This window comes from Acomys minous (assembly GCF_964271855.1).
Source record: "Acomys minous genome assembly, chromosome: 2".
Lineage (NCBI taxonomy): Eukaryota > Metazoa > Chordata > Mammalia > Rodentia > Muridae > Acomys > Acomys minous.
Window position 1 is genome coordinate 99,080,985 of NC_140484.1, and position 23,665 is coordinate 99,104,649.

Here is a 23,665-nt window from a genome sequence, read left to right on the forward strand (position 1 = left end):
ATTCTTCTACTGAGGGACACTTAGGCTGTTTCCATGATCTGACTATTATGAATAAGGCCACTATGAACATGGTTGAGCATATGTCCTTGTTGTGTGCTGGTGAATCTTCTGGGTATATTCCAAGGAGTGGACTAGCTGGGTCTTGAGGAAGCCCTATTCCCAGTTTTCTGAGAAAGTGCCAGATAGATTTCCAAAGTGCTTGTACAAGTTTGCAAATCCCACCAGTAATGAAGGAGTGTTCCTCTCTCTCCACATCCTCACCAGCATGTGGTGTCACTTGCATTTTTTATCTTAGCCATTCTAACGGGTGTAAGATGGAATCTCAGAGTCATTTTGATGTGCAATTCCCTGGTGACTACAGATGTTGAGCATTTCTTTAAGTGTTTCTCAGCCATTCGATATTCCTCTGTTGAGAATTCTCTGTTTAGTTCTGAGCTCCATTTCTCAATTGGGTTATTTGGTTTGGTGGTGTTTAATTTCTTGAGTTCTTTATATGTTTTGGATATTAGACCTTTGCCAGGTGTAGGGTTGGTGAAGACCTTTTCCCAGTCTGTAGGCTGTTGCTTTGTTCTGTTGAGAGTGTCTCCTGCCTTCCAGAAGCTTCTCAGCCTCATGAGGTCCCATTTATTAATTATTGACCCTAAGGCCTGGATAGTGCCCATTTCTTACACTCACCTAGCATGTAGCATACAAATTAATAATAATAACATGCCAGCATTACAGTATAATAGTGCTTCTTTACAAGCTTCTTTACACTAAGCTCACGACCAAGTCATGTGTGAAAACTTTATTATGAAGCTATTTTGTAGATTTTTTCATTATTCACATCTCATATTTTGACATAATATTTGATTAAATATAGTCATCTTATCAACTTGTTGATATGATTTGTATAGTTAAATGACCTATTTAAATTTAATTAGTATTTTCAGTTTTAGTGTGTATGTTCCTGAACTTGTGGAAAGAATTGCTCTGTGGTCTTAACAAAATAATGTAGCACTTTGGGGCAAAGATACAAAGAAGCAGACTTGCACTTGAGGCCAAGATACTGAATGCCTCCACAGCAACAGTAGTCTTGCCCTTGGTGCTGTGGTAGACAGGGAGGAAGGTGATCCAAACAGTGCAAAACACTAACATACTGAATGTCAGGAATTTGGCTTCATTGAATGTGTCAGGTAAGTTTCTTGCCAGGAAAGCTACAACTAAACTTGATATGGCAACAGAACCCATGTATCCAAGGACAAAATAGAAGGCAATATCAGAACCTTTGTTGCACAAAATAACAATGTGGCCATGTGCCATGTGTAGATCAGCATCCACAAAAGGAGGAGAAGTTCCAAGCCAAATTCCACAAAGAATTATTTGGATCATGGTGCATATGAGAATGCTGAAATTAGGTACCCTTGACACCAGCAACCACCTCATCCTTCTTCCTGGAACAGTAATGTTGAATGCCAGTACTACAGTAATTGTCTTTGCCAAGACAGTAGAGACAGCCACAGTGAACACAATCGCAAATGCAATCTGCTGTAGGATGCAGCTGGCCACCTGGGGATGGCCAATGTAGAGCAAGGCACAGAGAAAACAAAATATTAGGGAGATGAGTAGGACATAGCTGAGGGTTTTGTTATTGGATTTCACTATGGGAGTGTCTTGGTGTTTTATGAAGACACACAGAAAAACAATTGTAAGAGCAGAGAAGAAAAGAGCCAAGCCAGCCAGAGTCATGCCCAAAGCATCTTCATAATCCAGAAAAGTGACAACTTTTTTGAGGCAGTGAGTTTGATCTGTGTTGGCATAGTGATCATCTGGACACTTTATACATTGATCCATGTCTAGTATAAGGAGAGAAGTATTATCATTTTAAGTATTCTATATTATTTACAACATACAACAAATTAATACATTGGATAATCTTAACTAAACTAGCCTTACATCATGTGGCATATGGAGGCTGCATGAGCTTTAATCCCAAAGTTCAATGCCTATCATATTTTTGTAAGATTTTATTCATTTTATATTACATAGTCAAGAAGTTTTTGGTATTTTTCAAAAGCACTAATGTACTGCCACATAATATTCATGTTTCCACAATAACATACCTTGGATTGGATTATTCATGGAGGTATACATTTGTCATTAATAATTTTGTATATCATGCAAAAAGTACTTAGAACAAGCTCTTCCCCATCTTATGATCTATCTTTCAGCTACAATGTAAGTTCCACACGTGGCCTCATGTGGCTCCTTTGACTTATAAACTCTACCCACTTCATATCTTAGAAAAGCACTCACAATCAACATTTTACTAAATCATTATAATCCTTAACTTATTTCTAAATATTTGTTCTTATAAAAAAGTAAGTATATTCATCACCCCTTATCATGGAAAATTATCTTGAAACAGACAAGGACCATTACAGAAATCCAGAACCAATGAATATTTTGAGTTTTGGAGTCCAGTCTGATTTATATATCTACAAATCAGATGCCTAATATAAAGCTTGGAAAATTGCAGAAGAGTGGGTTTAAAGACTATACAAGCTAGAGGATCAGAGACTTTGTTGTGAAAGTATGTCTCCTAAGAAGTCATAAACAACAACCATAAGATTTCACCAAAATAGGTGCTTAAACAGCAGTTTAACAAAGAAAAAACATGACAAAGTGGATGAGGGAAAGCTGATTAGGCAAAAACTTTCCATATTGCATAGTGCAACTATGCAAGAGACAACTAAGAAATATTGATAGTGGGAAAATTGCCTTCCTCAGAGAAGAGCACACAATCTGATTATCTTTGGATAACAAAGTGGTCAGCCCTGATCACATACAAGTAATAAATATATATTATGTAATTTGGTATAACATCAGTTAATAACAAAGAGGCCACAAATCTGAAAGAGAACAAGAATGGAAGCATGGAGAGTTTTGGAGGAAAGAGAGGTAAAAGGGAAATTATGTAATATTATTATTACCTAAAAATAAGATAAGAAAATGGAAAAGAATTTATAATGTCAAGGAAGCAGAGATAACATGAAATAACTACCATACAAGTTCTCTTCATGTCAACAATATCACCAACATTTTTATATTTTAGTGTATGAATATTGGTAGTACACATTACCTGTCAGTTTTAACAATTTCTGTAATATTTTTCTGTCCAATGTTCCCAATGCTTTAGAATATATTGAGACGTATCATGCTCTTCCATATCTCAAGAAAATAATTTTTATAGGTAATAAATTTATGGTAGCTGAGAATGTCATTCCACCAATATCTTTGAAATTTATACTACAATATATTTAATTTTATTCAGTTTTCTTTGAAATGAAATGAGTGAACAGATCAAACTGAAATGTTATTGTACCTTTGTGGTACTGACTCTCTGCATTGAAGGATGTACATTGTCTTACAGTTAGTATTTCCTCTGTGATTTTGCTGAACAATGTTATCTAAATTGATGGGAAGAGGTATTCAAATACACCATCTTTATATATCTTTAAAACCCACCAAGTATAATTTAAAACACTGTATTCAGGCTTTTATAAATATTCAAAGGAGAGATACCCCATGCTCATCCACAGGCCATGCATGCCAGAAGTTCATATAGACTGTTTACAGACCTTCCCCCACTCTCTCTATCAACTCAGAAATAACTCACAGAGTCTTCTCTAGCATTAAAACAGAACCCAAGTGGTAGCTTCTCCTCAACTTTGTTCATACCTCTTAAGGATCTCTCAGACAATCACTGGGTGACCTCCCATTAACAAGCCTCCAACACCAGTGTGTCTTTCCCATAAACACCCCAGCCTAGGAGAACAGAAAAGCAAGAAACACTCAGCCAATTTGCTGAAGGTGTTTATCAGCTGTAGGAGTTCTCTGGTGGAAGTTTTGGGGTCACTTATACACCCTATCATATAATCTGCAAATAGGGATAATTTGACTTCCTCCTTTCCCATTTGGATCCCCTTGATCTCCTTTTGATGTCTTATTGCTCTGGCTAGAACTTCAAGAACTATATTGAAAAGATATAGAGAAAGTGGGCAGCCTTGTCTGGTCCCTGATTTTAGAGGAATTTCCTTGAGTATCTCTCCATTTAATTTGATGTTGGCTATTGGCTTGCTGTATATAGCCTTTATTATGTTTAGGTATGTGCCTTGTATTCCCAATCTCTCAAAAATTTAAATATGAATGGGTGTTGGATTTTGTCAAATGTTTTTCTGTATCTAAGGAGATGATCATGTGTTTTTTTTTTCAGTTTGTTTATGTGGTGGATTATATTGATGGATTTTCATATATTAAACCATCCCTGCCTGCCTGGAATGAAGCCTACCTGGTCATGGTGAATGATATCTTTGATATGTTCTTGTAATCATTTTGTGAGTACTTTACTGAGTATTTTTGTGTCAATGTTCATAAGAGAAATTGGTCTGAAATTCTCTTTTTTTGTTGGGTCTTTGTGGAGTTTAGGTATCAATGTGACTGTGGCCTCATAGAAAGAATTTGGTCATGTTCCATCCGGTTCTATCTTTTGGAGTAGCTTGAAGAGTATTTGTATTAACTCTTCTTGGAAAGTCTTGTAGAATTCTGCACTGAATCCATCTGGCCCTGGGCTAATTTTCTTTGGGAGACAATCAGTGATTGCTTCTATTTCTATAAGAGAAATAGGGCTATTTAATTTGTTTATCTGATCTTGATTCAATTTTGGCAAATGGATTTGATCAAGAAAATTGTCCATTTTCCTCAGATTCTCAAATTTTGTGCCTTTAAAGTATATGCCTTTATATGCCTAAATGTATGCCTTTAAAGTAGGATCTTATGATTCTTTGTATTTCTTCAGTATCTGCTGTTTTGTCTCCCTTTTCATATCTGATTTTGTTGATTTGGATAGTGTCTCTCTGCCTTTTAGTGAGTTTGGCTAACAGTTTGTCTATCTTGTTGATTTTCTCAATGAACCAGCTCCTGGTTTTGTTGATTCTTTGAATCGTTCTCTTTGTTTCTAATTTATTGATTTCAGCCCTGAGTTGGAATATTTCCAGATGTCTACTCCTCTTGGTTGTTTCTGCTTCTTTTTTTTCTAGGGCTTTCAGATGTGCTGTTAAGTTGATTTTGTGGGATGTTTCTTTATAAAGGCACTTAGTGCTATGAATTTTCCTCTTAGCACCACTTTCAATGTGTCCCATAAATTTGGGTATGCTGTTCTTTCATACTCACTGAATTTCAGGAAGTCCTTAATTTCTTTCTTTATGTCTTCCCTAACACAGGTGTCATTAAGTAGAGAGTTGTTTAGTTTCCATGTATGTGTAAGCTTTTTGTTATTTCTGCTGTTGTTCAAGTACAGCCTAAGACCATGGTGACCTGTTATGATACAAGGTATCATTCAATCTTCTTACATCTGTTGAGGCTTGCTTTGTGACCTACTATGTGATCAGTTTTGGAGAAAGTTCCATGGGGTGCTGAGAAGAAAGTATAATCCTTTGTTTTTCGGTGAAAAGTTCTGTAAATATCTGTTAGATCCATTAATTCATTGCATTGATTAATGATGTAATTTCTCAGCTTAGTTTCTGTTTCAATGACCTATCCTTCAGTGCAAGTGGGGTGTTGAAGTCTTGCACTATTAATGTGTGGGGATTGATGCGTGCTTTAAATTTTTAATAGGTCTTTTACAAATGTGGGTGTCCTTCACTTTTAGGATCAGTGTTCCACCCAACAGTACCTACAACCACAAACAGCACCTCCTGCCAAGCTGAGATCTGGATAGTATAATTTTTGTTAATATATGTTTATGCTTTATTCCACTTAAGTTGTTTGTTTTGCTTACATTAGTCTCTGGGTTCTATAATAAAATTTGGTCAATATATTAATGTAATTTTATAAATATGCACTTCAACATCATAATTATCACAGGGAAATCATATAGAAGCCTTTACATTCTGGTAAGTCTTTTAGATGAAACTTTCCATCATTTGTTACCTATTTCCAACCACTCAAACAGCTACTAATTCCACCATTCACTTAACTCATACTCTTCTAATATCATTATTTTTACAATTTTTATGAATCTCATTGTAGATATCAGCACTTAATTAATTCAGAGCACCTCTGTGCACATTTGTTATGAATATTAGACTATAAATATTAAAGCATAGTTCTTTATCTTCAACTCCACATCTACATGTGAACTACAGTACAACGGAAAGTTAAAGCTGAAAATGATACTACTGATTTATCATAGCACAGTACAAAAATGACCATGTTTCTAGGACATAATAAAATGTCATTGGGCATCTAGTCATTGTGAGAAACCATAGGGTGTACTAGGAAAATAATAATGCATAGCATCTATACTTTTAATAAGATTAAAAAGTAGAAAAATGAAATGATACAGTAATGTTTATGGCTCTAAATAAATGTACAAAAGAAAATGCTATCTTCACTAATTCAAAAATGATGAGATAAAATGTATTTCAAGAGACAGAGAGTGTATTATTTTAAATAGCAGTGTTAATGATGCTTTTAATTGCATAATGAGATTTATCTTTTCCTTTACTCAAAGGATTTTTGAGAACTGCTTAAATATGGGAGAAGAAAACAATCTGTTATTTTTGGTTAAACATACTTGTGGTATTGGAAATCTCGTTTTCTGGGCAGGGACTGCAATCAAAACAGCAGACAGCCTTTCCTTCCTGAGGGGATTTTCTGAGTCCTGGGCTGCAAGGCATACTACATACTGAGGGTAGAGTCTGAGGAAAATTAGATATGTTATAGAAGAGAAGAGTCAATTTATGTGAGAAGAGGTGTAGTGATTCACAACATAGAGCTACTGAAAGACCCCCTTTCACACACATGCAATATAATATAAAGCATTATTTGTATATGAATATATGTTAATTTACATATTATGAAGAACACATGAGAAAGAAAGTGAGAGTAGGAAAATGAAAGAGAAAGGAAGAGGGAGAAAGAAACTAGGAGGGTGAAAAATGAGTCAATAAATAAGTAAATGTCAAAACTCATATACCATGATGAAGAACAAGTAGACCATTAGATATTGGAGTAGTTGCACTACATGTAAAGCATTACTATTAAGACTAAATTACCTGTCTGATATCGGTGGCCCACTCTATCATTTTATCAGACACATATAGTTGTTGACCATTTGGAAAATGACCAGAAAACTTTCCTACTTTTGTTTTAATTCCCAAGTGTTTCATAAAATCCATGATAGAGAAAATGTCATACTCTGTATCTAGTTTTAAACTCTGGTTCATGTTCACTACATCTCCAGCAGGATTTACAAATTTTATGTTCTTCAGAAAATAGAACATCTAAAACACAATTTGAAGTTTCAATGATGCCTATACATTAAGTCAGAATATATAAAGTTTGAAATGCCCCTAAATTCCATTACACTTTCCTAAAATATAATATTATTAGAAGTGCTCCATAGTAAACAAAAAGGAAGTAATTCCATGGAGATGCAAAAATTCACTATGCTTTAAAATAACTATTTTTCACTCAATTTGATGCCCTAATACACACACACCTGAATTATATGCCTGGAAATTAATGTGGCATTATCTACTTCTTTCTTCCAACAGTGTTATTTGACCAATACTTATGGAATTGTGATTATTAATAAGACAAAAGGTGGAAGAACTACTGGATATTAGTTGAGATTTATTTATCACATTGATCAGCAACTTTTGATGACACAAAATACAATTCATTTTATTGATACTTAAGAATTTCATGAATAAATATTTTTTCAAATGTTAAAAACTAGAGATGCATGTCTGGTTGAAATATTTAAAAAATTATCGACTTAGATTATGAAATGCTTATGTGGGTGCCAGTGTTGACTATATCACAATTTATCACACTAATATATCTGCCTTAGATGCACTGATAGAATAAACAAATATATTAATTCTGGAAAAAGTGTTCTTTTCACATGTGCTTAAACCATATGGTTCCCCTTAAGAATGTCATCTCTATGACACACATTCTATGCAGTGTAAGACTCATTACCTTCCAAGAGTCAAATTCCAGATTCTTCCCATTATTCTTTGACCATGTGTCTACTTGGTGCAGAAGCATCTCATGGAGTGAATGGGCCACAGCATATAAAGCATTGTATAAGTTGTAAGATGTATCACTCATGGACATTCCATGTGGAGGTCTGAATATCCATTTGACTAAGGTTTCTAATGGACAATTCTTCAGCTTCTTACAATTAGGCAGAGGCAAAGTACACTTACAATAATTCCACCATAGTTTAGGAAGGGCAAATTCATTACTGTAGTTAGAAGGGTGCACTGTCTGCATAAATTGTGTAAAATCAGACATCTCTGAATGCTGATGTGAAAAAATGAGAGTCCCATGAATGGGGTTAAGCAGGAAATCTCCTTTAAGTGTGATCATATCAAATTGTGACACACTGACCCAGAGTTTGCCAAAGTCATTAGGTTTCCATATAATTAGGGAAAGTGACACTTTAGATTCTTTGTCTCCATAAACAATTACAACTTTTGCTGATGACAACATGATCTGCTTATAATACTTATTAGCCATTCTCATGTATAATATTAGGTTATTTGTGATAATAGTCACAAATCCTAAACATACAATGTATTTTTGCATTTCTCCTCTCAATTCAGATAGAAATTGAACTCCTTGGTCATCATCTGAAATGATTACTCCCACCCAATTCCATCTGAAGTAAACCAGTAGGGACACCATGGCTAGTGGTAGAGATGTATCCTTGGGAGACATCTGGTAGAGATAAGGGAAGTGTTCAAGTTCACTCAGGAAAGGATGAAAATGACCATAGTAAAGCTGAAGGACAGAATATAAACAACAATTGAAGAAGATGGAGTGCATAGTGTGCAAAGATATAAATGTGCTAAGTAAATTATGAGATTTTGAAAGTGTGAATTTTTATCTAATTAGTAAGACCATATCCAACTTGTTTTTATTACCAAAACAAGTATCAATAAGCCAGTACCTAGTATTCTGGCAAAATATCTCACATTACTTCTGTTTCTCATGCCCATTTGTGATAAAGTTGTTGTCTGAGTAGTTATCCTTAATGGATCAAAATACTCATAAACATTCTTTGCCTTTTGAACTGCTTTGGTACTCAGAAAGTCAGACTGAAGATAGATACTTCTTCATTAAAACTAACCCACCCAGACTTACCTCTGGAGTTTTGGAGATGTACAGAAATCGTCCAAGTTTGGCAGATACTGCCCATATGGGTCCTGTTAGTACAATTATATATCTTCTCTGGTTTGTACAGTAGTAATTAGGAGTATATGCCTTTCTTATTGAAGAAAATCCAATTTTCTTAGCATCAGCAAACAAGTTACATTCAACTTTAACAAGCAGAGAAATGTTGGGTAAAATATGAGGGTTCCTATTGATTTCTTCCATGGCAAAATAAACAGAGACAATCATGTGGATGGCCTTAGGTGTAACCCTGACAACGGAGCACATCAATCATGAGAGGTTTAAGGCTTAAACATGATAAGTGACAATTTTAAATAAAACTCAATGTGAGCTAAGCACTGAAATTCTGAGGATTTTTGTTTGTTTGTTTTGTTTTATAGTTTGGGCCCATTGGTATGGTGTGTAAGAATATGAGACCTGTGGGAGAACATGAGAATTCTTAAAGATTTTTTTATGTAAACTTCATACTAATGATATTATATCATTTTGAAATTTTCTACAGTTTCCATCCTGTTTTTTATGAACATGTTGATAAATCTGTGTGATGTCAACTGGTAAAAAGAATTTTTCCTGGCCAGCACTGACTCTGCTCATGGTTTGATCTTATATTTACAATCCTGACTTGTTTGGAAAATAAATTAAAATTATGTGCTAGTCTGTATGTTATACATTTTTACACAGAGACAGCAATAGATGATGTCATTACATTTTTACGGCTACAAATCTGCCTGAGTCAAAAGCTCTGAAAAGGCTCATGGATTCTTATGTAAAGCAAATAGAACAATAGTTATTATTATTTCTTCTCCCTTTACACAGTTGATGCCTTTTCATTTTTTATTTCAGGATGTGCAATGCTGATTGATATAAGATTGGTTATAAGTACAATTTTTTCCTTTGAGGAATGCCTTCGTTTCACTTCAGATGGACACACCAGTTGTATAGATTCCTTCTTCCTCTATAGTGAGTTGGGCATCTCATAACTGGCCTTAGGTTCTAGCTGGTTGAGATTTGTCCTGAAATGTTTTGTCTTCTTTCTTTCATTTAACATACTTTAACTGGTGATAACTGCTTTGTATATACTTCTATATTGTTTGATAATAATGTACAGCAATAACATACCATTTCAGTGCATTGTTCCAGAGTATTTTTGCCTTTGACTCATCTGTATTTTCTGTATTGCATGGTGACTACAGTACAGAGTCAAGTAACTAGACATACTTTGTGGCAGTAAAGCTGGTTTTCATTTCTTGAGCCATTTACATTCTCGGTAATTTTCTATTTTCATGCATTTATCGCTTTTTTCTATAGTGTCTTATTTGTTTATTTCTGCAAATTTGTCTTACTTCAAGAAAAACCTAGAGTTATTCCATATTTTCTAGGCCTTTGTCACTCTGTACTGGAGACATGTGTATGTGTCTGTGTGTGTGTGTGTGTGTGGTTAAAGTTGAGTTCTCTGCGAGGTGTGGTGGCGCACGCCTTTAATCCCAGCACTTGGGAGGCAGAGGCAGGCAGATTGCTGTGAGTTCCAGGCCAGCCTGGTCTACAGAATGAGTTTAGGACAGCGAAGGCTACACAAGGAAACCCTGTCTCAAAAAACAACAACAAAGAAACAAACAAAACTGAGCTCTCCAATTAATCCAACTGCAACTACCATCCTGAGGTTAAATATGTCAAATAATATGGACTTTTTTTTTTTTTACAAATTAGCTGTTTTAGAAGATAAATGGTAAAAATCAGGTTCATATGGAAACAGAGAACACTGGGTAGCTAAAACACTCTTAAATACTACTGGGGATATCACCATACCTAATCTCACATTGTATTACATAGCTGAAGTAATAAATACAGTATAAAATTGGTACAAAATTAGATACAGAGTACAATGTAATGTAATGTAATGAAGTCCTGGACATAAGCACACACACATTCAGACACAGGCTTTTTGATAAGGCATCAAGAAAAAATATTAGAAAAAGAAAGCATCCTCAACAATGTTGCTGACCAAACTGGATGTCTACATGGAGAAGAACACAAATACCTACCTCCCAGCACAAAACTCAACTCTAAGCTGACCAAAGACCTCAATGAAAAACAAAATGCACTAGATCTGATAAAAGCAAACTTTGTGGAATATTCTTGGACTCATTAGAATAGCAAAAGGTGTTTTGAACAGAACACTAATAGTACAGTCTTCAAAAACAACTATTAATAAATGAGACCTTATGAAAACAGAAAAGCCTTTTTTTTGTCAATGAGAACCATCATTTGGATAGAGTATCAGGACACAGACTAAGAATTTTTTCTTTTTTAAATAAATGCACAACTGATAGAAAGATGATATCTAACTTAAGCAAAGAGCAAATAAAACTGGACGTCAATAAGACAAACAACATTTATTAATAATGGAGTACAAATATAAACAGAATTCTCAATACAGATAGCACAAATGTCTGAGAAACACATACATGTTCAGTATCCTTAGTCATCAGGAAAATGCAAATCAAAAGAACTTGAAATTTTTTATATCAGTTAAAATATCCAAGAGAAGTCAGACAAATTACAGCCCATGGTACAAAAATGCATGTGACTGGAATAATCACCGATTGCTGGTGGGGCATAAAATTTGTATAGCACTATTAATGTTAATGTGGTAGTTCCTAAGGAAGCTTGGCGTACATCTACCTCAAGATTCAGTTATACTGCTTGTGTTAGAGTTTCTGTTACTGTGATAAAGCACCATTAATAAAAAAAATTGGGAAGGAAAAAGGTTATTTGCCTTACACATCCATATCCCTGTTCATGACAGAATGCCATCAAAAAAAATCCCATGGCAGGAACCTAGAAGCAGGATCTGACTATAGAGGCCACAGAAGGCTTGTTACTTACTGGCTTCCTTCTTATATGTTCTCCATTTTTAGAAGCCCCAGTACCACCAGCCCAGAAATTGTTCCATTCATAATGGTATAGATTGTCCTCCACCAATCTCTAATTAAGAAAATTCCTCTCGAGCATGTCTACATCCAGATTTTATGGAGGCATCATTTTAATTGTGATTCCGTCATGCCAGAAGATTTAACTCCTGTCAAGTGTAAATGAAAATACCTAGCACATCACTTTGAGGCTCATATCCAAATGGATTTACATCTCACTATAAAGATACTTGCTCAGCTATGTTCATTGTATGGAAGTCTAAAACATCATGGGTCCTAAAATATACATACTTGTCTGAAGGTGATGTAAATGAAATTTCCAAATAATAAAGGAGACCAGTACCAAAAGAATATCTCTTGTCAACAAATGAAGCTTAACCAACTGGGCTCCACAGGAACCACAAACAACCCAAGATATTGCCTTGGCTATATATATTTCTTTACAAATTGTCTGTAAGGGATATGACTGAAGACAACAATGATACAGTTTATTGATGATGAGGAAGTAAATCTGCTGTCTACCTAGAGCCTTCATATCTACTGGCTACTCTTCATAGTACTCCAAGATACTCTCCAGACTACCAAAAAAGAAGCATAAACACCTATCCAACTACAAACCTTTAGATCTACAATGGCCACTGCCCTGCAAGATGAACAAGAAAAATAATGTCACAAAGCTTGTCAGAGCAACCAAATAACATATGATTTGTTTTAGAGCAGATTTCAAGAGATAGAACCCACGTCTGATACTGATTTGTCTTCAACAACCTGAAACCAGTCAGACCAGAAACCTGGGGGGAGGTGAATTACTGTTTTGCTAAAAGTACAGAGCCACAAAATGAATCTTAACATTCTGCCATATACATAGAACTTTTAATTCCTCAGATATCATCTGAAAAGGTGGGGACAAATAAGGGTTTCCACAACAAGACAATGTACTGATAGTGAGAGAACTTGGATCATTCAGTTCTAAATAAGATGTCTCCATCAAATACCTCTTCCCTGGGGCTCAAGAAACTTCACAGGAAAAGAAAGATTCTAACTGTCAGAGTGGATGGAGAACACAAAGGAAATAAGACTCTCAAAACGAAGGACTTGTGCACATATTAACTCACAGAAGCTGAGGCAACATACACAGGGCCTGCATAGGTCTAGGAGCACTGGGTTCTCAGACTCAAAGATGTGTACAAGCATCACTATTGTTAAGCCAGAAGACAGATCCAATTGATCATCACTTGCAAACAAAATTAGTTCTTTCCAACAGGGTCTCATTGGTGATATAAGTCACCACTACAGGAAGGCCAGATGCAGAGCAGTAGCTGACCAAAAGAATTCTGTGACATATTTGGAGATTCTTTGTTTTATAATATTTTGCTATAGGATTAAAATTGGGTCAATAAAAATGGTCTGTTGTATTTATATTATGGCTTCCTGATTTTTGCCTTTATGGGATTCCTATATGTAAGTAAGTATGTGTATGTCTCCTGGTGTATCTCATACTTTTTCTTTGTTTTTTGTTTGTTTGTTTGTTTTTTATTTTGTTGTTTTGGCTTGGGTTGGGTTAGGGTTTTGGTTTTGGGGGGTTTGGTTTATTTCTTTGTTTGTTTGTTTTTTGGCTTTTCTGTTTTGTCCTCTTCTGGGGAATTTTATTTCTATTTTCATGGATTATTTTTGTTTCATCTATTTTATTACAATTTTTTAGATGACTTCATTTTCTAATGAAAGAAAAAAATGATGTAGGTTCAGAAGAGATGGGAATATGAATTTTTAAAAGTAGAGTTGAAGGTTGAAAACCATACTCTGAATACAGTATATAAAATATATTTTATATGATAAATGCAGGGTATATAAGGTTGATTTTTTGCTATAAATATAAATGGCCCTGGAAAATATTATGCCTATCATAAAAACATAACAGTGTACAAAGCATAATATCCTATTTATATTAATTGTCCCAATATAACTGTATGGGATAGAAGTTTCATCTTACAAAAGGATAGCGATGAGGTGATAAAAAGGTAAGAGCTAAATGTACAGCATTTGGGATTCTTAATGAAATATTCTAAATATTGGAAACTTAACTGATGTTTTGGATACACACATCTATATTTCTTTTTAATTATTATTAATTAGTTTATTTATTTTTAAAGATTTTATTTATTTATGTATACATTTATCTTATTACACATAAATACAATAAACAACATACAGCGAACCATGAAACAATCAGGAACTATAAAAATGTTACGTTCATATTGTTTTGGCTATTTTAATTTGGCAACTTGAAGAAAACGTCTTTTCTATCTTGGTGAGTCTAAAATTTTGAATGTAAATCAGTATCTATCATAGCTCAACTCTATCAACTTAAAACATCTATCTAAACTGAAAAACGTCCTAAACAACTAAGCATAATTGTAAAATTAAATCATCTGGTCTTCAACCCCATCAGAGACTTGAGAAGGAATAAAATTAATTACCTGAGTTTACTGCCTATATTCTCCTTGGCTGGTGCCTTAGTTTGAGGAGCACCCCAGGACCCAGATCTGCCTGTCATAAAGTTCTTCTTGTAGGTTTCCAGGACCCTATAGGTCCTACCATTTGCCCATTCTTCCATGCTACTCTCACCTAAAGTCTCAATAGGATGTCCTCTCCTCTGACCCACTTTCCTGGTAAGTAAAGTTTTTCATGAGATGTATCCCTTGGGCTAGTGTCTTGATATAAGTGAGTATATACCATTTGTCTCCTCTTGCTTCTGGGTGAACTCACTCATTATGATAATTTCTAGATCAATCCATTTGTCCACAAATAAACTTCCAACCCCTACCAAAACCTAGCCAACGAACAGGATATTCTCCACCATTGAGTGGAGAGTGAGATCTGACTCTCACATGAACTCTGGTGCCCATTTTCTGACCATGTCCCCTGGATGGGGAGGCCTGGCGGCACTCAGAGGAAGGATAGCAAGTTACCAAGGAGAGACTCGATACTCTAAGAGCATATATAGGGGGAGGAGGTCTCCCTCAATCACAGACATAGGGGAGGGGAGAAGGAAGGAAGTAGGAGGGAGGGAGGAATGGGAGGAAACAGGGGAAGGGCTAACAATTGAGATGTAATATGAATAAATTAATAAAAAGATAAAAAAATAATTACCTGAGTAAACTGGAAGTGCAGGTTAGCAGCTTCCAAAATGAAACAATGACAGAGACAATTTGCTTCTTTAACAGTCACTCAAAACTCTCTATAACGTTGGAGCATTTGTGAGGCAGGAACTAATGAATACTTGCTTACCCTGTCATGGCAGGATTTGGCTGTCAACACTACCTGCATACAGGTGTGTCCAATTTTAGGAAGAATTCTGTCTGTGGCTGAAACTAGGACATTTTGCCATATTTGAAGCCATCTCCCTATGGAGGTTCTTTGATGATACTCATCATCTTCTTTGAGGTAGTCTGGGTATGCCAGGAGTTAACCTGTCTTATTGTCAAAGAATCTTAAAAATATTAAAAACATTGCTAAATGTCAATTTCTGCAGATCTCTGAGGATTTTGAAAACCTTATCTATCTATATAATCATATGTATCTGTAAATCTAGGATGCATAGTCTTTTGATAAAATAGACTACTAATTGATATAACCATGACTTGATTAACTAACAATTAACTTTTATTACTTAATTATCCTAAACAGCCTGCAATAACACTTTCAAAGTATTGGAAGTAAACCATGTTTTATAACTGAGTTGTATGGTTAAAATGCCACATGTTTTATATATATATATAAATATATATATATGTACATATATATAGGTATGTGTGTGTGTGTGTGTGTGTGTGTGTGTGTGTGTGTGTGTGTGTGTATCCTTAAATTGAGGAGTAGAGTAAGTAATCAACATTTTGTCTATCAACCCTATATATTTCTCTATTCCCTCTTCTTTCTTTTCAACCCCTATCTCCATATCTATGAAAGAAAGATAAAGGAAAAGAGAGACAGCCATAAGTCCAAACTCATTTTCTCTCTGAATAAGATCAATAATAACTTATAACCAACTCTCAGTGAAAATAAACCTCTGTAGGACAAGTGAGAAACTAAAAACCTAACCAACTCCACTTAGTGGAAATGGTGCATCATTTTCTAAAGGTTCCTTCTGACTGCTTTGGGGCAAATAATACATCCGTATTTCTTGCATTTATACTTTATATTAACAAATAATAAATTATGTCTGAACCAAACCAAACCAAAAAAATGACCAATAAAACAAATTAGCTGTCTTAGAATTTGTCTTTATTTTGTCTTTTGGAATCATAGCTCCAGTTTCATTAATACTTCTTTTATACAGTCATGTTTAATTAAAAGGTATCTATGTAAAATCTTTAATTGCCTTCAGATTCATATTTTAAAATATTTTTTCTTTCTGTAATCATCAAAATGCTACATTTTCTCACAAGCTTGGGTAGCCTCTACTTATCAGTTGTGGGTTTTATCTTTGATCTGTGGAAAGGCTGGTGTTTATCTGAAAAATTTCTCTTCTGGAATGTACCACATTATTTTCTATTTCTAAGCATTAAAGTGAAGAGACATTGTGAATTATTAAACTTAAAGTGCTATTCAGTCATTAGCCTCTAATTATGCAGTATAAATGTACTTTATAAACCCATATTATATATATGACATAACTTACCCCAAAGATTGCTCCTCATAGAAAAACATGACTAAAATTTGGACCAATATTGACAATTGATAATTGCTGAATGAGAGAGAATGAGTTGTCTTAACTATTGAATACCCTGTGTATTAAAGATGGACCATTGGAAGGCCATATATCCAGCAGCATGTGGGCAGTACATATTGGACATGATGATTTTTTAAAAAATATGACACATGGTATGGTAAACTGGAATGAGGCATGGTTCTGTATGAGTTTTGAAAAGGAATGAATATGATTATAGTGGATCCTATGAAATCATGTAATGCATAGTAAATATTTTTAAAAACATAAGACAAACTAGTGTAGTTGTGTGAGAATATTAGTGAATCACTTCTGCATTCATAAAGGGATTATCACTTGGGTTATTCTCTTAAATCACTGTGGATTAACCTATAGATGTGCCTATAAAATGAATTGCCATATGATGAATCTCTTCATTCATCAGTATTATATGAGAGGAAACTAAACCACATACATATGCTTGCTATTTATGTCTATGCTTTCCTGTATCCATAGTCAGAGAATGGAAATGGGTTTTAATTTCTGCAAACTAATGAATGGATAAAGAATGTTAGGCATTTACACATGAATATAATTAATTCTCAATTAATAAGAACTAAATTCTGTAGAGAAAAATCGGCTTACCACTAAAGGGGTCTTATAGATGCCATAGCTTCCCCGACATCAGTGATCATTGAAAAAGGTGTGGATCACTTGTCATATTTTTCTTACTTTGATATAATAGTATATCTCTTTCTAAGAACTTCATGTAGATGAATTAATAATCCAACATTTTACCTTGTTTATTGACTGTGATAACATGCTTACAATTATGACAGAAACATCCAAACTTGCTAATACAATAATATTGAATAGCTATTTAGCAATCCAAAGGCACAATGTCACTTTGGATACATATTTGTTATGTAATAGTCAGACTATATAGGAAAGTTTATTCAATTGCAATTATATGAAGAAAATTAAGGAAATGATCAGTACCGAATAACATTTTTTTTACAACAGAAGCATGTATGCATCCATGAGTCAGTTTTCATAGTAATGTGTTACCTTTTGTTGGTAAAAAGGCGTAGACAGGACTCTTGATAAGAAGGAACACGACACACTCCATGTTAGCCTCAAGCATTATAATATATCTATCTAGGAGTTACTCTAACAAAGCAAGTGAAGGACTTGTTTGAAAAGAAAATTTAAATCTCTGAAGGAAGACACATGAGAAGATGGGCGGATCTCCCTTGTTGGTGGATCAGGAGAATTAACATAGTAAAAATGGACATCTTACAAAAAGCAATTTACAGATTCAATGCAATCCCCATCAAAATACTTACACAATTTTTAAAGACATTGAAAGTTCAATTCTCAACTTCATATGGAAAATAAAAAATACAGAATAGCTAAAACAAGCCTATACAATAAAAGATCCTCTGGAGGAATCTCCATACCCAATCTCAAGTTGTACTATAGAGCAGCAGTAATTAAAACAGCATGGTACCGGCACAACAATAGGCTGGTTGATCAATGGAATAAAATGAAAGACTCAGAAATGAATCCACACACATATAGTCACTTGATTTTTGACAAAGAAGCCAAATCTATTCAATGGAAAAAGGATAGCATCTTCAACAAATGGTGCTGGTCTAACTGGATGTCTACATGTAGAAAAATGCAGCTGGACCTATATTTGTCACCATGTACAAAACTCAAGTCCAAGTGGATTAAAAACCTCAACATAAAACCAGAGACACTAAATCATTTAGAATAAAAAGTGGGGAAGAAACTAGTATACATTGGCACAGGAGACAACTTCCTGAACAGAACAACAACAGCCCAGGCACTAAGGTCAACAATTAATAAATGGGACCTTATGAGGCTGAGAAGCTTCTGGAAGGCAGGAGATACTGTCAACAGAACAAAGTGACAGCCAACAGGCTGGGAAAAAGATCTTCACCAACCCTACATCTGACAAAGGGCTAATATCCAAAATATATAAAGAACTCAAGAAATTAAACACCACCAAACCAAATAACCCAATTAAGAAATGAGGCTCAAAACTCAACAGAGAATTCTCAACAGAGGAATATCAAATGGCTGAGAAACACTTAAAGAAATGTTCAACATTTTTAGTCATCAGAGAAATGTAAATCAAAACGACTCTGAGATTCCATCTTACACCCATCAGAATGGCTAAGATCAAAAATTCAACCAACACCACATGCTGGCGAGGATGTGGGGAGAGAGGAACACTCCTTCATTGCTGGTGGGAATGCAAACTTGTACAACCACTTTGGAAATCTATCTGTAGCTTTCTCAGAAAAATAGGAATAGGGCTTCCTCAAGACCCAGCTATTCCACTCTTTGGAATATATCCAGAAAATGTTCCACCACACAACAGGGACATATGCTCAACCATGTTCATAATAGCCATTATTCATAATAGCAAGAACCTGGAAACAGACTAAATGTCCCTCAGTTGAAGAATGCATAAAGAAACTGTGATACAGTTACACTATGAAATACTACTCAGCTATAAAAAAACAAAGAAATCCTGAAATTTGTGGACAAATTGATGGAACTAGAAATGACCATACTGAGTGAGTATACCCAAAAACAGAAAGACTCACATGGTATATACTCATAATTGGGCACTAGCCCAAGAGGAAAGTTCCATGAAAGTTTTCACTTACCAGTAGATTGGCATGGATGTGAGGACAGCCTGCTGGGACTCTAGGTAAGAGAAATATAGGAGATGGGGAAATAGAAGGATCCAGATGATCTTAGAAACCTACAAGAAGAACATCGTAATGGATGGATCAGGGCCCAGGGGTGTCTGCTCAAACTATTACACTAACCAAGGACAATAAAAGTAGTAAAAATCAAACCCCTACCCTGATCTATCCTATGGACAGGACATTCTCCACAGTTATGTGGAGAGCAGGGACTAACTCTGACATGAATCCTGGTGCCCCATATTGAACGACCTTGCCTTGGTGGTGAGCCCTGGTGGCACTCAAAGAAAGAATAGATAGACTTGATAGCCTGTGACCATAAAGTGGGGGACAAGATCCTCCTTGGTCATAGACCTAGGGGAGGGGAATACAGTGGGGGTGAGAGGGAGCAACGAAAAGATACAAGTTATGGGATAACAATTGAGTTGTAATCTGAATAAATTAATTAAAAATAAATACTTGCCTCGCTATTTTCTTCATTACTCATGACTTAGAAGAAATTAAAATATTTTTCTGAATCTCTCTCATCTTGTACCATGAAAATACATAATCTCATATGTTATAAAATACTGCACTTTCAACATATCATACTCTTAAAACAAGAGTTTGCAGCAGTGAGACATATTGATTCATTAGCTAATGAAAATTGAAAACAAATTAAAATAAATTACAAACACCGTCTTCTTGACATCTAGGAGAAGGCTCATCTGCATTGAGGTTTAGGTTATAATGGGCTTATGAGAAACAAGACACAGTTATTTCTGGATATTTTTTTCAAACTACTCAACATACCCTATAATAGTTCTCATATATCTCTGGTCAATTGGACTTCTGTATGATATTCTCCATTCTGTATTTTGCCATGAATTTTTCTTTTTTTTTAACTGTTAAATGATGGCTTTCCCTGTCACTTCAACACATAGTTCTACCGCAATTTCCCAAATTCATTGAGAATTTTTAGTTATCTTTTTCACAGGCACAGATATTCTACTGTGTTTTGAATTTCATTCTTTGCTTTTCTCTTAAAAACTGAACACAAATTTTTTGTGAGTGGGCTGTCATTCCCTTCCTTCCACAAAGAGTCTTGTCTAGCTAGATAGTGCCCTCTTCGATCTTCTTGACCAACACAACGAAGAGTCTTAGCTAGAATCAACCCCACATGCACCCAGGAGCCTACCCTGTCTGTCTTAGTCCTCAACTTGTCATAGAGATGCCTCTACCCACATTTTCTCTTCTCTCTGCCAGTACCCTTGGAGAGGACAAAAGCTCTACAAGGAGGCTATCAAAGCCAACTAACCTGAGCCCAGAGGGTCTTGCAGAAACTGATGCACAAACCAAGGAACATGCATGTATTCTACCTAGGCCCTTCACACATACATAGCCTACGGGCAGCTTGGTCTTCATGTGGATCGCCTAGAAAAGGGAGAGGGGACTCTGTCTGGCATGGACTTTGTTGCCTGATTTTTTATCATTTCCCATGGCAGAGATGTCTCACCAATCCACAGCTGGAGAAGATGCATTCAGTCTTGATGTGACTTGATGTGCTGATGTGTGTTGATAGGGGGGGCTCTCATTATGTGAGGATTAATGTAGGGGATACAGAGGAGAGGGAGGTAGGATGTGACTAGGAGGAGAATTAGGAAGGCTACAATCAGGAGGTAAAGGGAACAAATACATAAATATAAAAATAAAAATAATAAAATGAACACAACCTTTATCTAAAATTATAAAGTTAACTGTGCTAGTCATCAAACTCATAAATGTCCCATCTTTAATTATCTTTTAATGGAACATTTAGAATGCTATGTGTGACATTTCCCCTGACATATTACAAGAGACATTCTCACAATTTCTTCAAGTGAAATCCCATATCTAGTAATCTCTTTAATACACAGAAATTATGACCAAATATATAAATCAAAATATATGTAGTGTACTCATACACACAATATACAAACACATTTTACACAATTAGGGAAAAGGAGAAAGATTAGAATGTGGAATGTGTTTAATAGATGAAAATATGCAGCAATTTGAGGCATGAAAATCTGAAATCAGTAAATGAAAACTCTGATGAAATTTGTAAACATAGTATTCCACTCTCATCTCTTAGCAGGCACCACGGACACCATCTTTTTATTCTACCACATGAAAAGGAAAATAGGAAGTCATAGCTTGCAAGAGCACTGTCTCTTCTAAAAACTAATAAATTGTCTCATGGAATAGATGGATGCATTATAAGTTTCTAACTTAGGGCTTTGAAAGATTCTAACATTTTTAATACAACAAAAATGTGGCTGTGCATATGAAACACAATGTAAATAAAAAGAAAGATTAAAATTCTCATTGTGAAATACACACTATTCCATCCTTGATTTCAGATGTAGGAATCATAAAATACAACACTTTTGAAATTATGACAAATGTATTATTTGAACAAATTTGTGTATCTTTTCAATACATGTAACTAAAAGTCAGGCAGGGATACCAACATCAGATTTAAGGACTTGGGTATATATACTAAGGGAAGAAACACTAGCAGACAGAAAAAAGACCACTTTTTTGTAGCCTCTATGAAATAAATAGAAATCAGTGTTTGGTGCTGTGTTTCACAGGGACATAGCATGACACCACCAGTTAGGAACTGTCAACTTGATGTCATATTTCTAGAAGCAGGGATGACAATGGGGTTCATTTGTTCAGCTTCAACCTGGAAACTGTGACTCAAAAATTACAAATAAGCTATGCCCTAAATAGCAGTAAAAGAGGGAATACATTTTGATTAAGTTTTGGAACAAGAAGAGGAACAGTAAGAAGATAAATAGAATCAGGCTTTACCTGTCAGAATCCCTAGAATTCTTTATCGACCATGATAAAATAAAACATGTAAATGAAAGATGAACTTACTGTTTGTCTAGATTCCCACTGAAATGACTATTTTTCACATAACCGTGCTTTGTATAAATAGAAAAAAAGCAGTCAGCATCTTTGTCACCTAAATAATTTTCTGTGTCTTTTATTCTCCAAAAGCACTTGGGGTCAGTCAAACTGCAGGAAAAAAAGAAAAGCTTCATAACCAAGAAGATAAAGATAAAAGAGAACATCTTTTTCATGTCACTAAGAAATGAGCCAATCCCAGTGGAATGACACACTCCTGGAATCCTAGCACTCTGTGAGACAGAGCCAGGCAGAGTTCTGTGAGTTTGCAACCAGCCTGGTCTACAAAGTGAGTCTAGGACAGTTAAGGCTACACGGAGAAACCCTATCTTGAAAAACAACAAAACAAAACAAAACAAAAACCAAAAAAAAAAGTAAGACTATGCAACATGCAGGCAGATATCATGTATCAATTATTCATGAACACATCCAGGAGTCTCTTTTTATTACTGTAGTTACTACAGAAGAATGTGTGCCCTTCTATCAGTACTTTGCAGTTCCCTGTTTGCCTCTGGAGGTTTCTTAAGCACTCTCTGGCCTGGGGCTCTGCATCTGAGTTCTGTGTCCAGGTGACAAATAAGAAGTAATAATAATGTTTATTATTATCCTTCTCCTCCGTATCCCTTATGGTTACATCTAAAACAGTTGACATAAAGTCCCCAGACTTAATTCTTTTGAGGGAACCTTTGTTAAGAGGCCTATTTGATTAAATCAGTTCTCTGGATACCATTTAAAATATATGACTTGGATTACGTCAGACATTCCAAATGAGATTTGAAGTGGAAGTGTCAAAAATATTTTTTCTAGACAGTTTTTACAGACATACTGGTAATGTGACCAGTATTGTTCATGACAGGAAATAGTACTTTTAAATATTTGGCATCCAGCATTCACAGAGCATGCACTGTATGACTCACACACATTTGAGTGCCTGCTACTGCACAGAATCTCCTGGAGCTGCAAATGTGAGAGAGTAAATAAAAATTGTGAGTCCAGAACTACTCACCAGTTCCTCAATATTCAGGCTAGAAACTACACTGCATATTAGGGTTCTAGTGCATAACTAAAATCTCATTTTCCAGAGATGAATATTTTATGATCAGGTACTTCTTCATCTCCAA

General features: G+C 35.1%; 1 protein-coding gene across 1 annotated transcript; it reads right to left on the reverse strand.

The window, feature by feature from the left end:
- Positions 1-870: 870 nt before the first annotated feature.
- On the reverse strand, positions 871-22,720 carry LOC311592076 (vomeronasal type-2 receptor 116-like; the record flags this gene model as incomplete). Its single annotated transcript, XM_084772027.1, has 6 exons — positions 871-1,835; positions 6,617-6,740; positions 7,098-7,325; positions 8,029-8,835; positions 9,199-9,478; positions 22,515-22,720. The coding sequence occupies 6 exons, from the start codon at positions 22,718-22,720 to the stop codon at positions 916-918; spliced, it is 2,565 nt and encodes an 854-aa protein (XP_084628153.1). The 3' UTR covers positions 871-915.
- Positions 22,721-23,665: the final 945 nt, after the last annotated feature.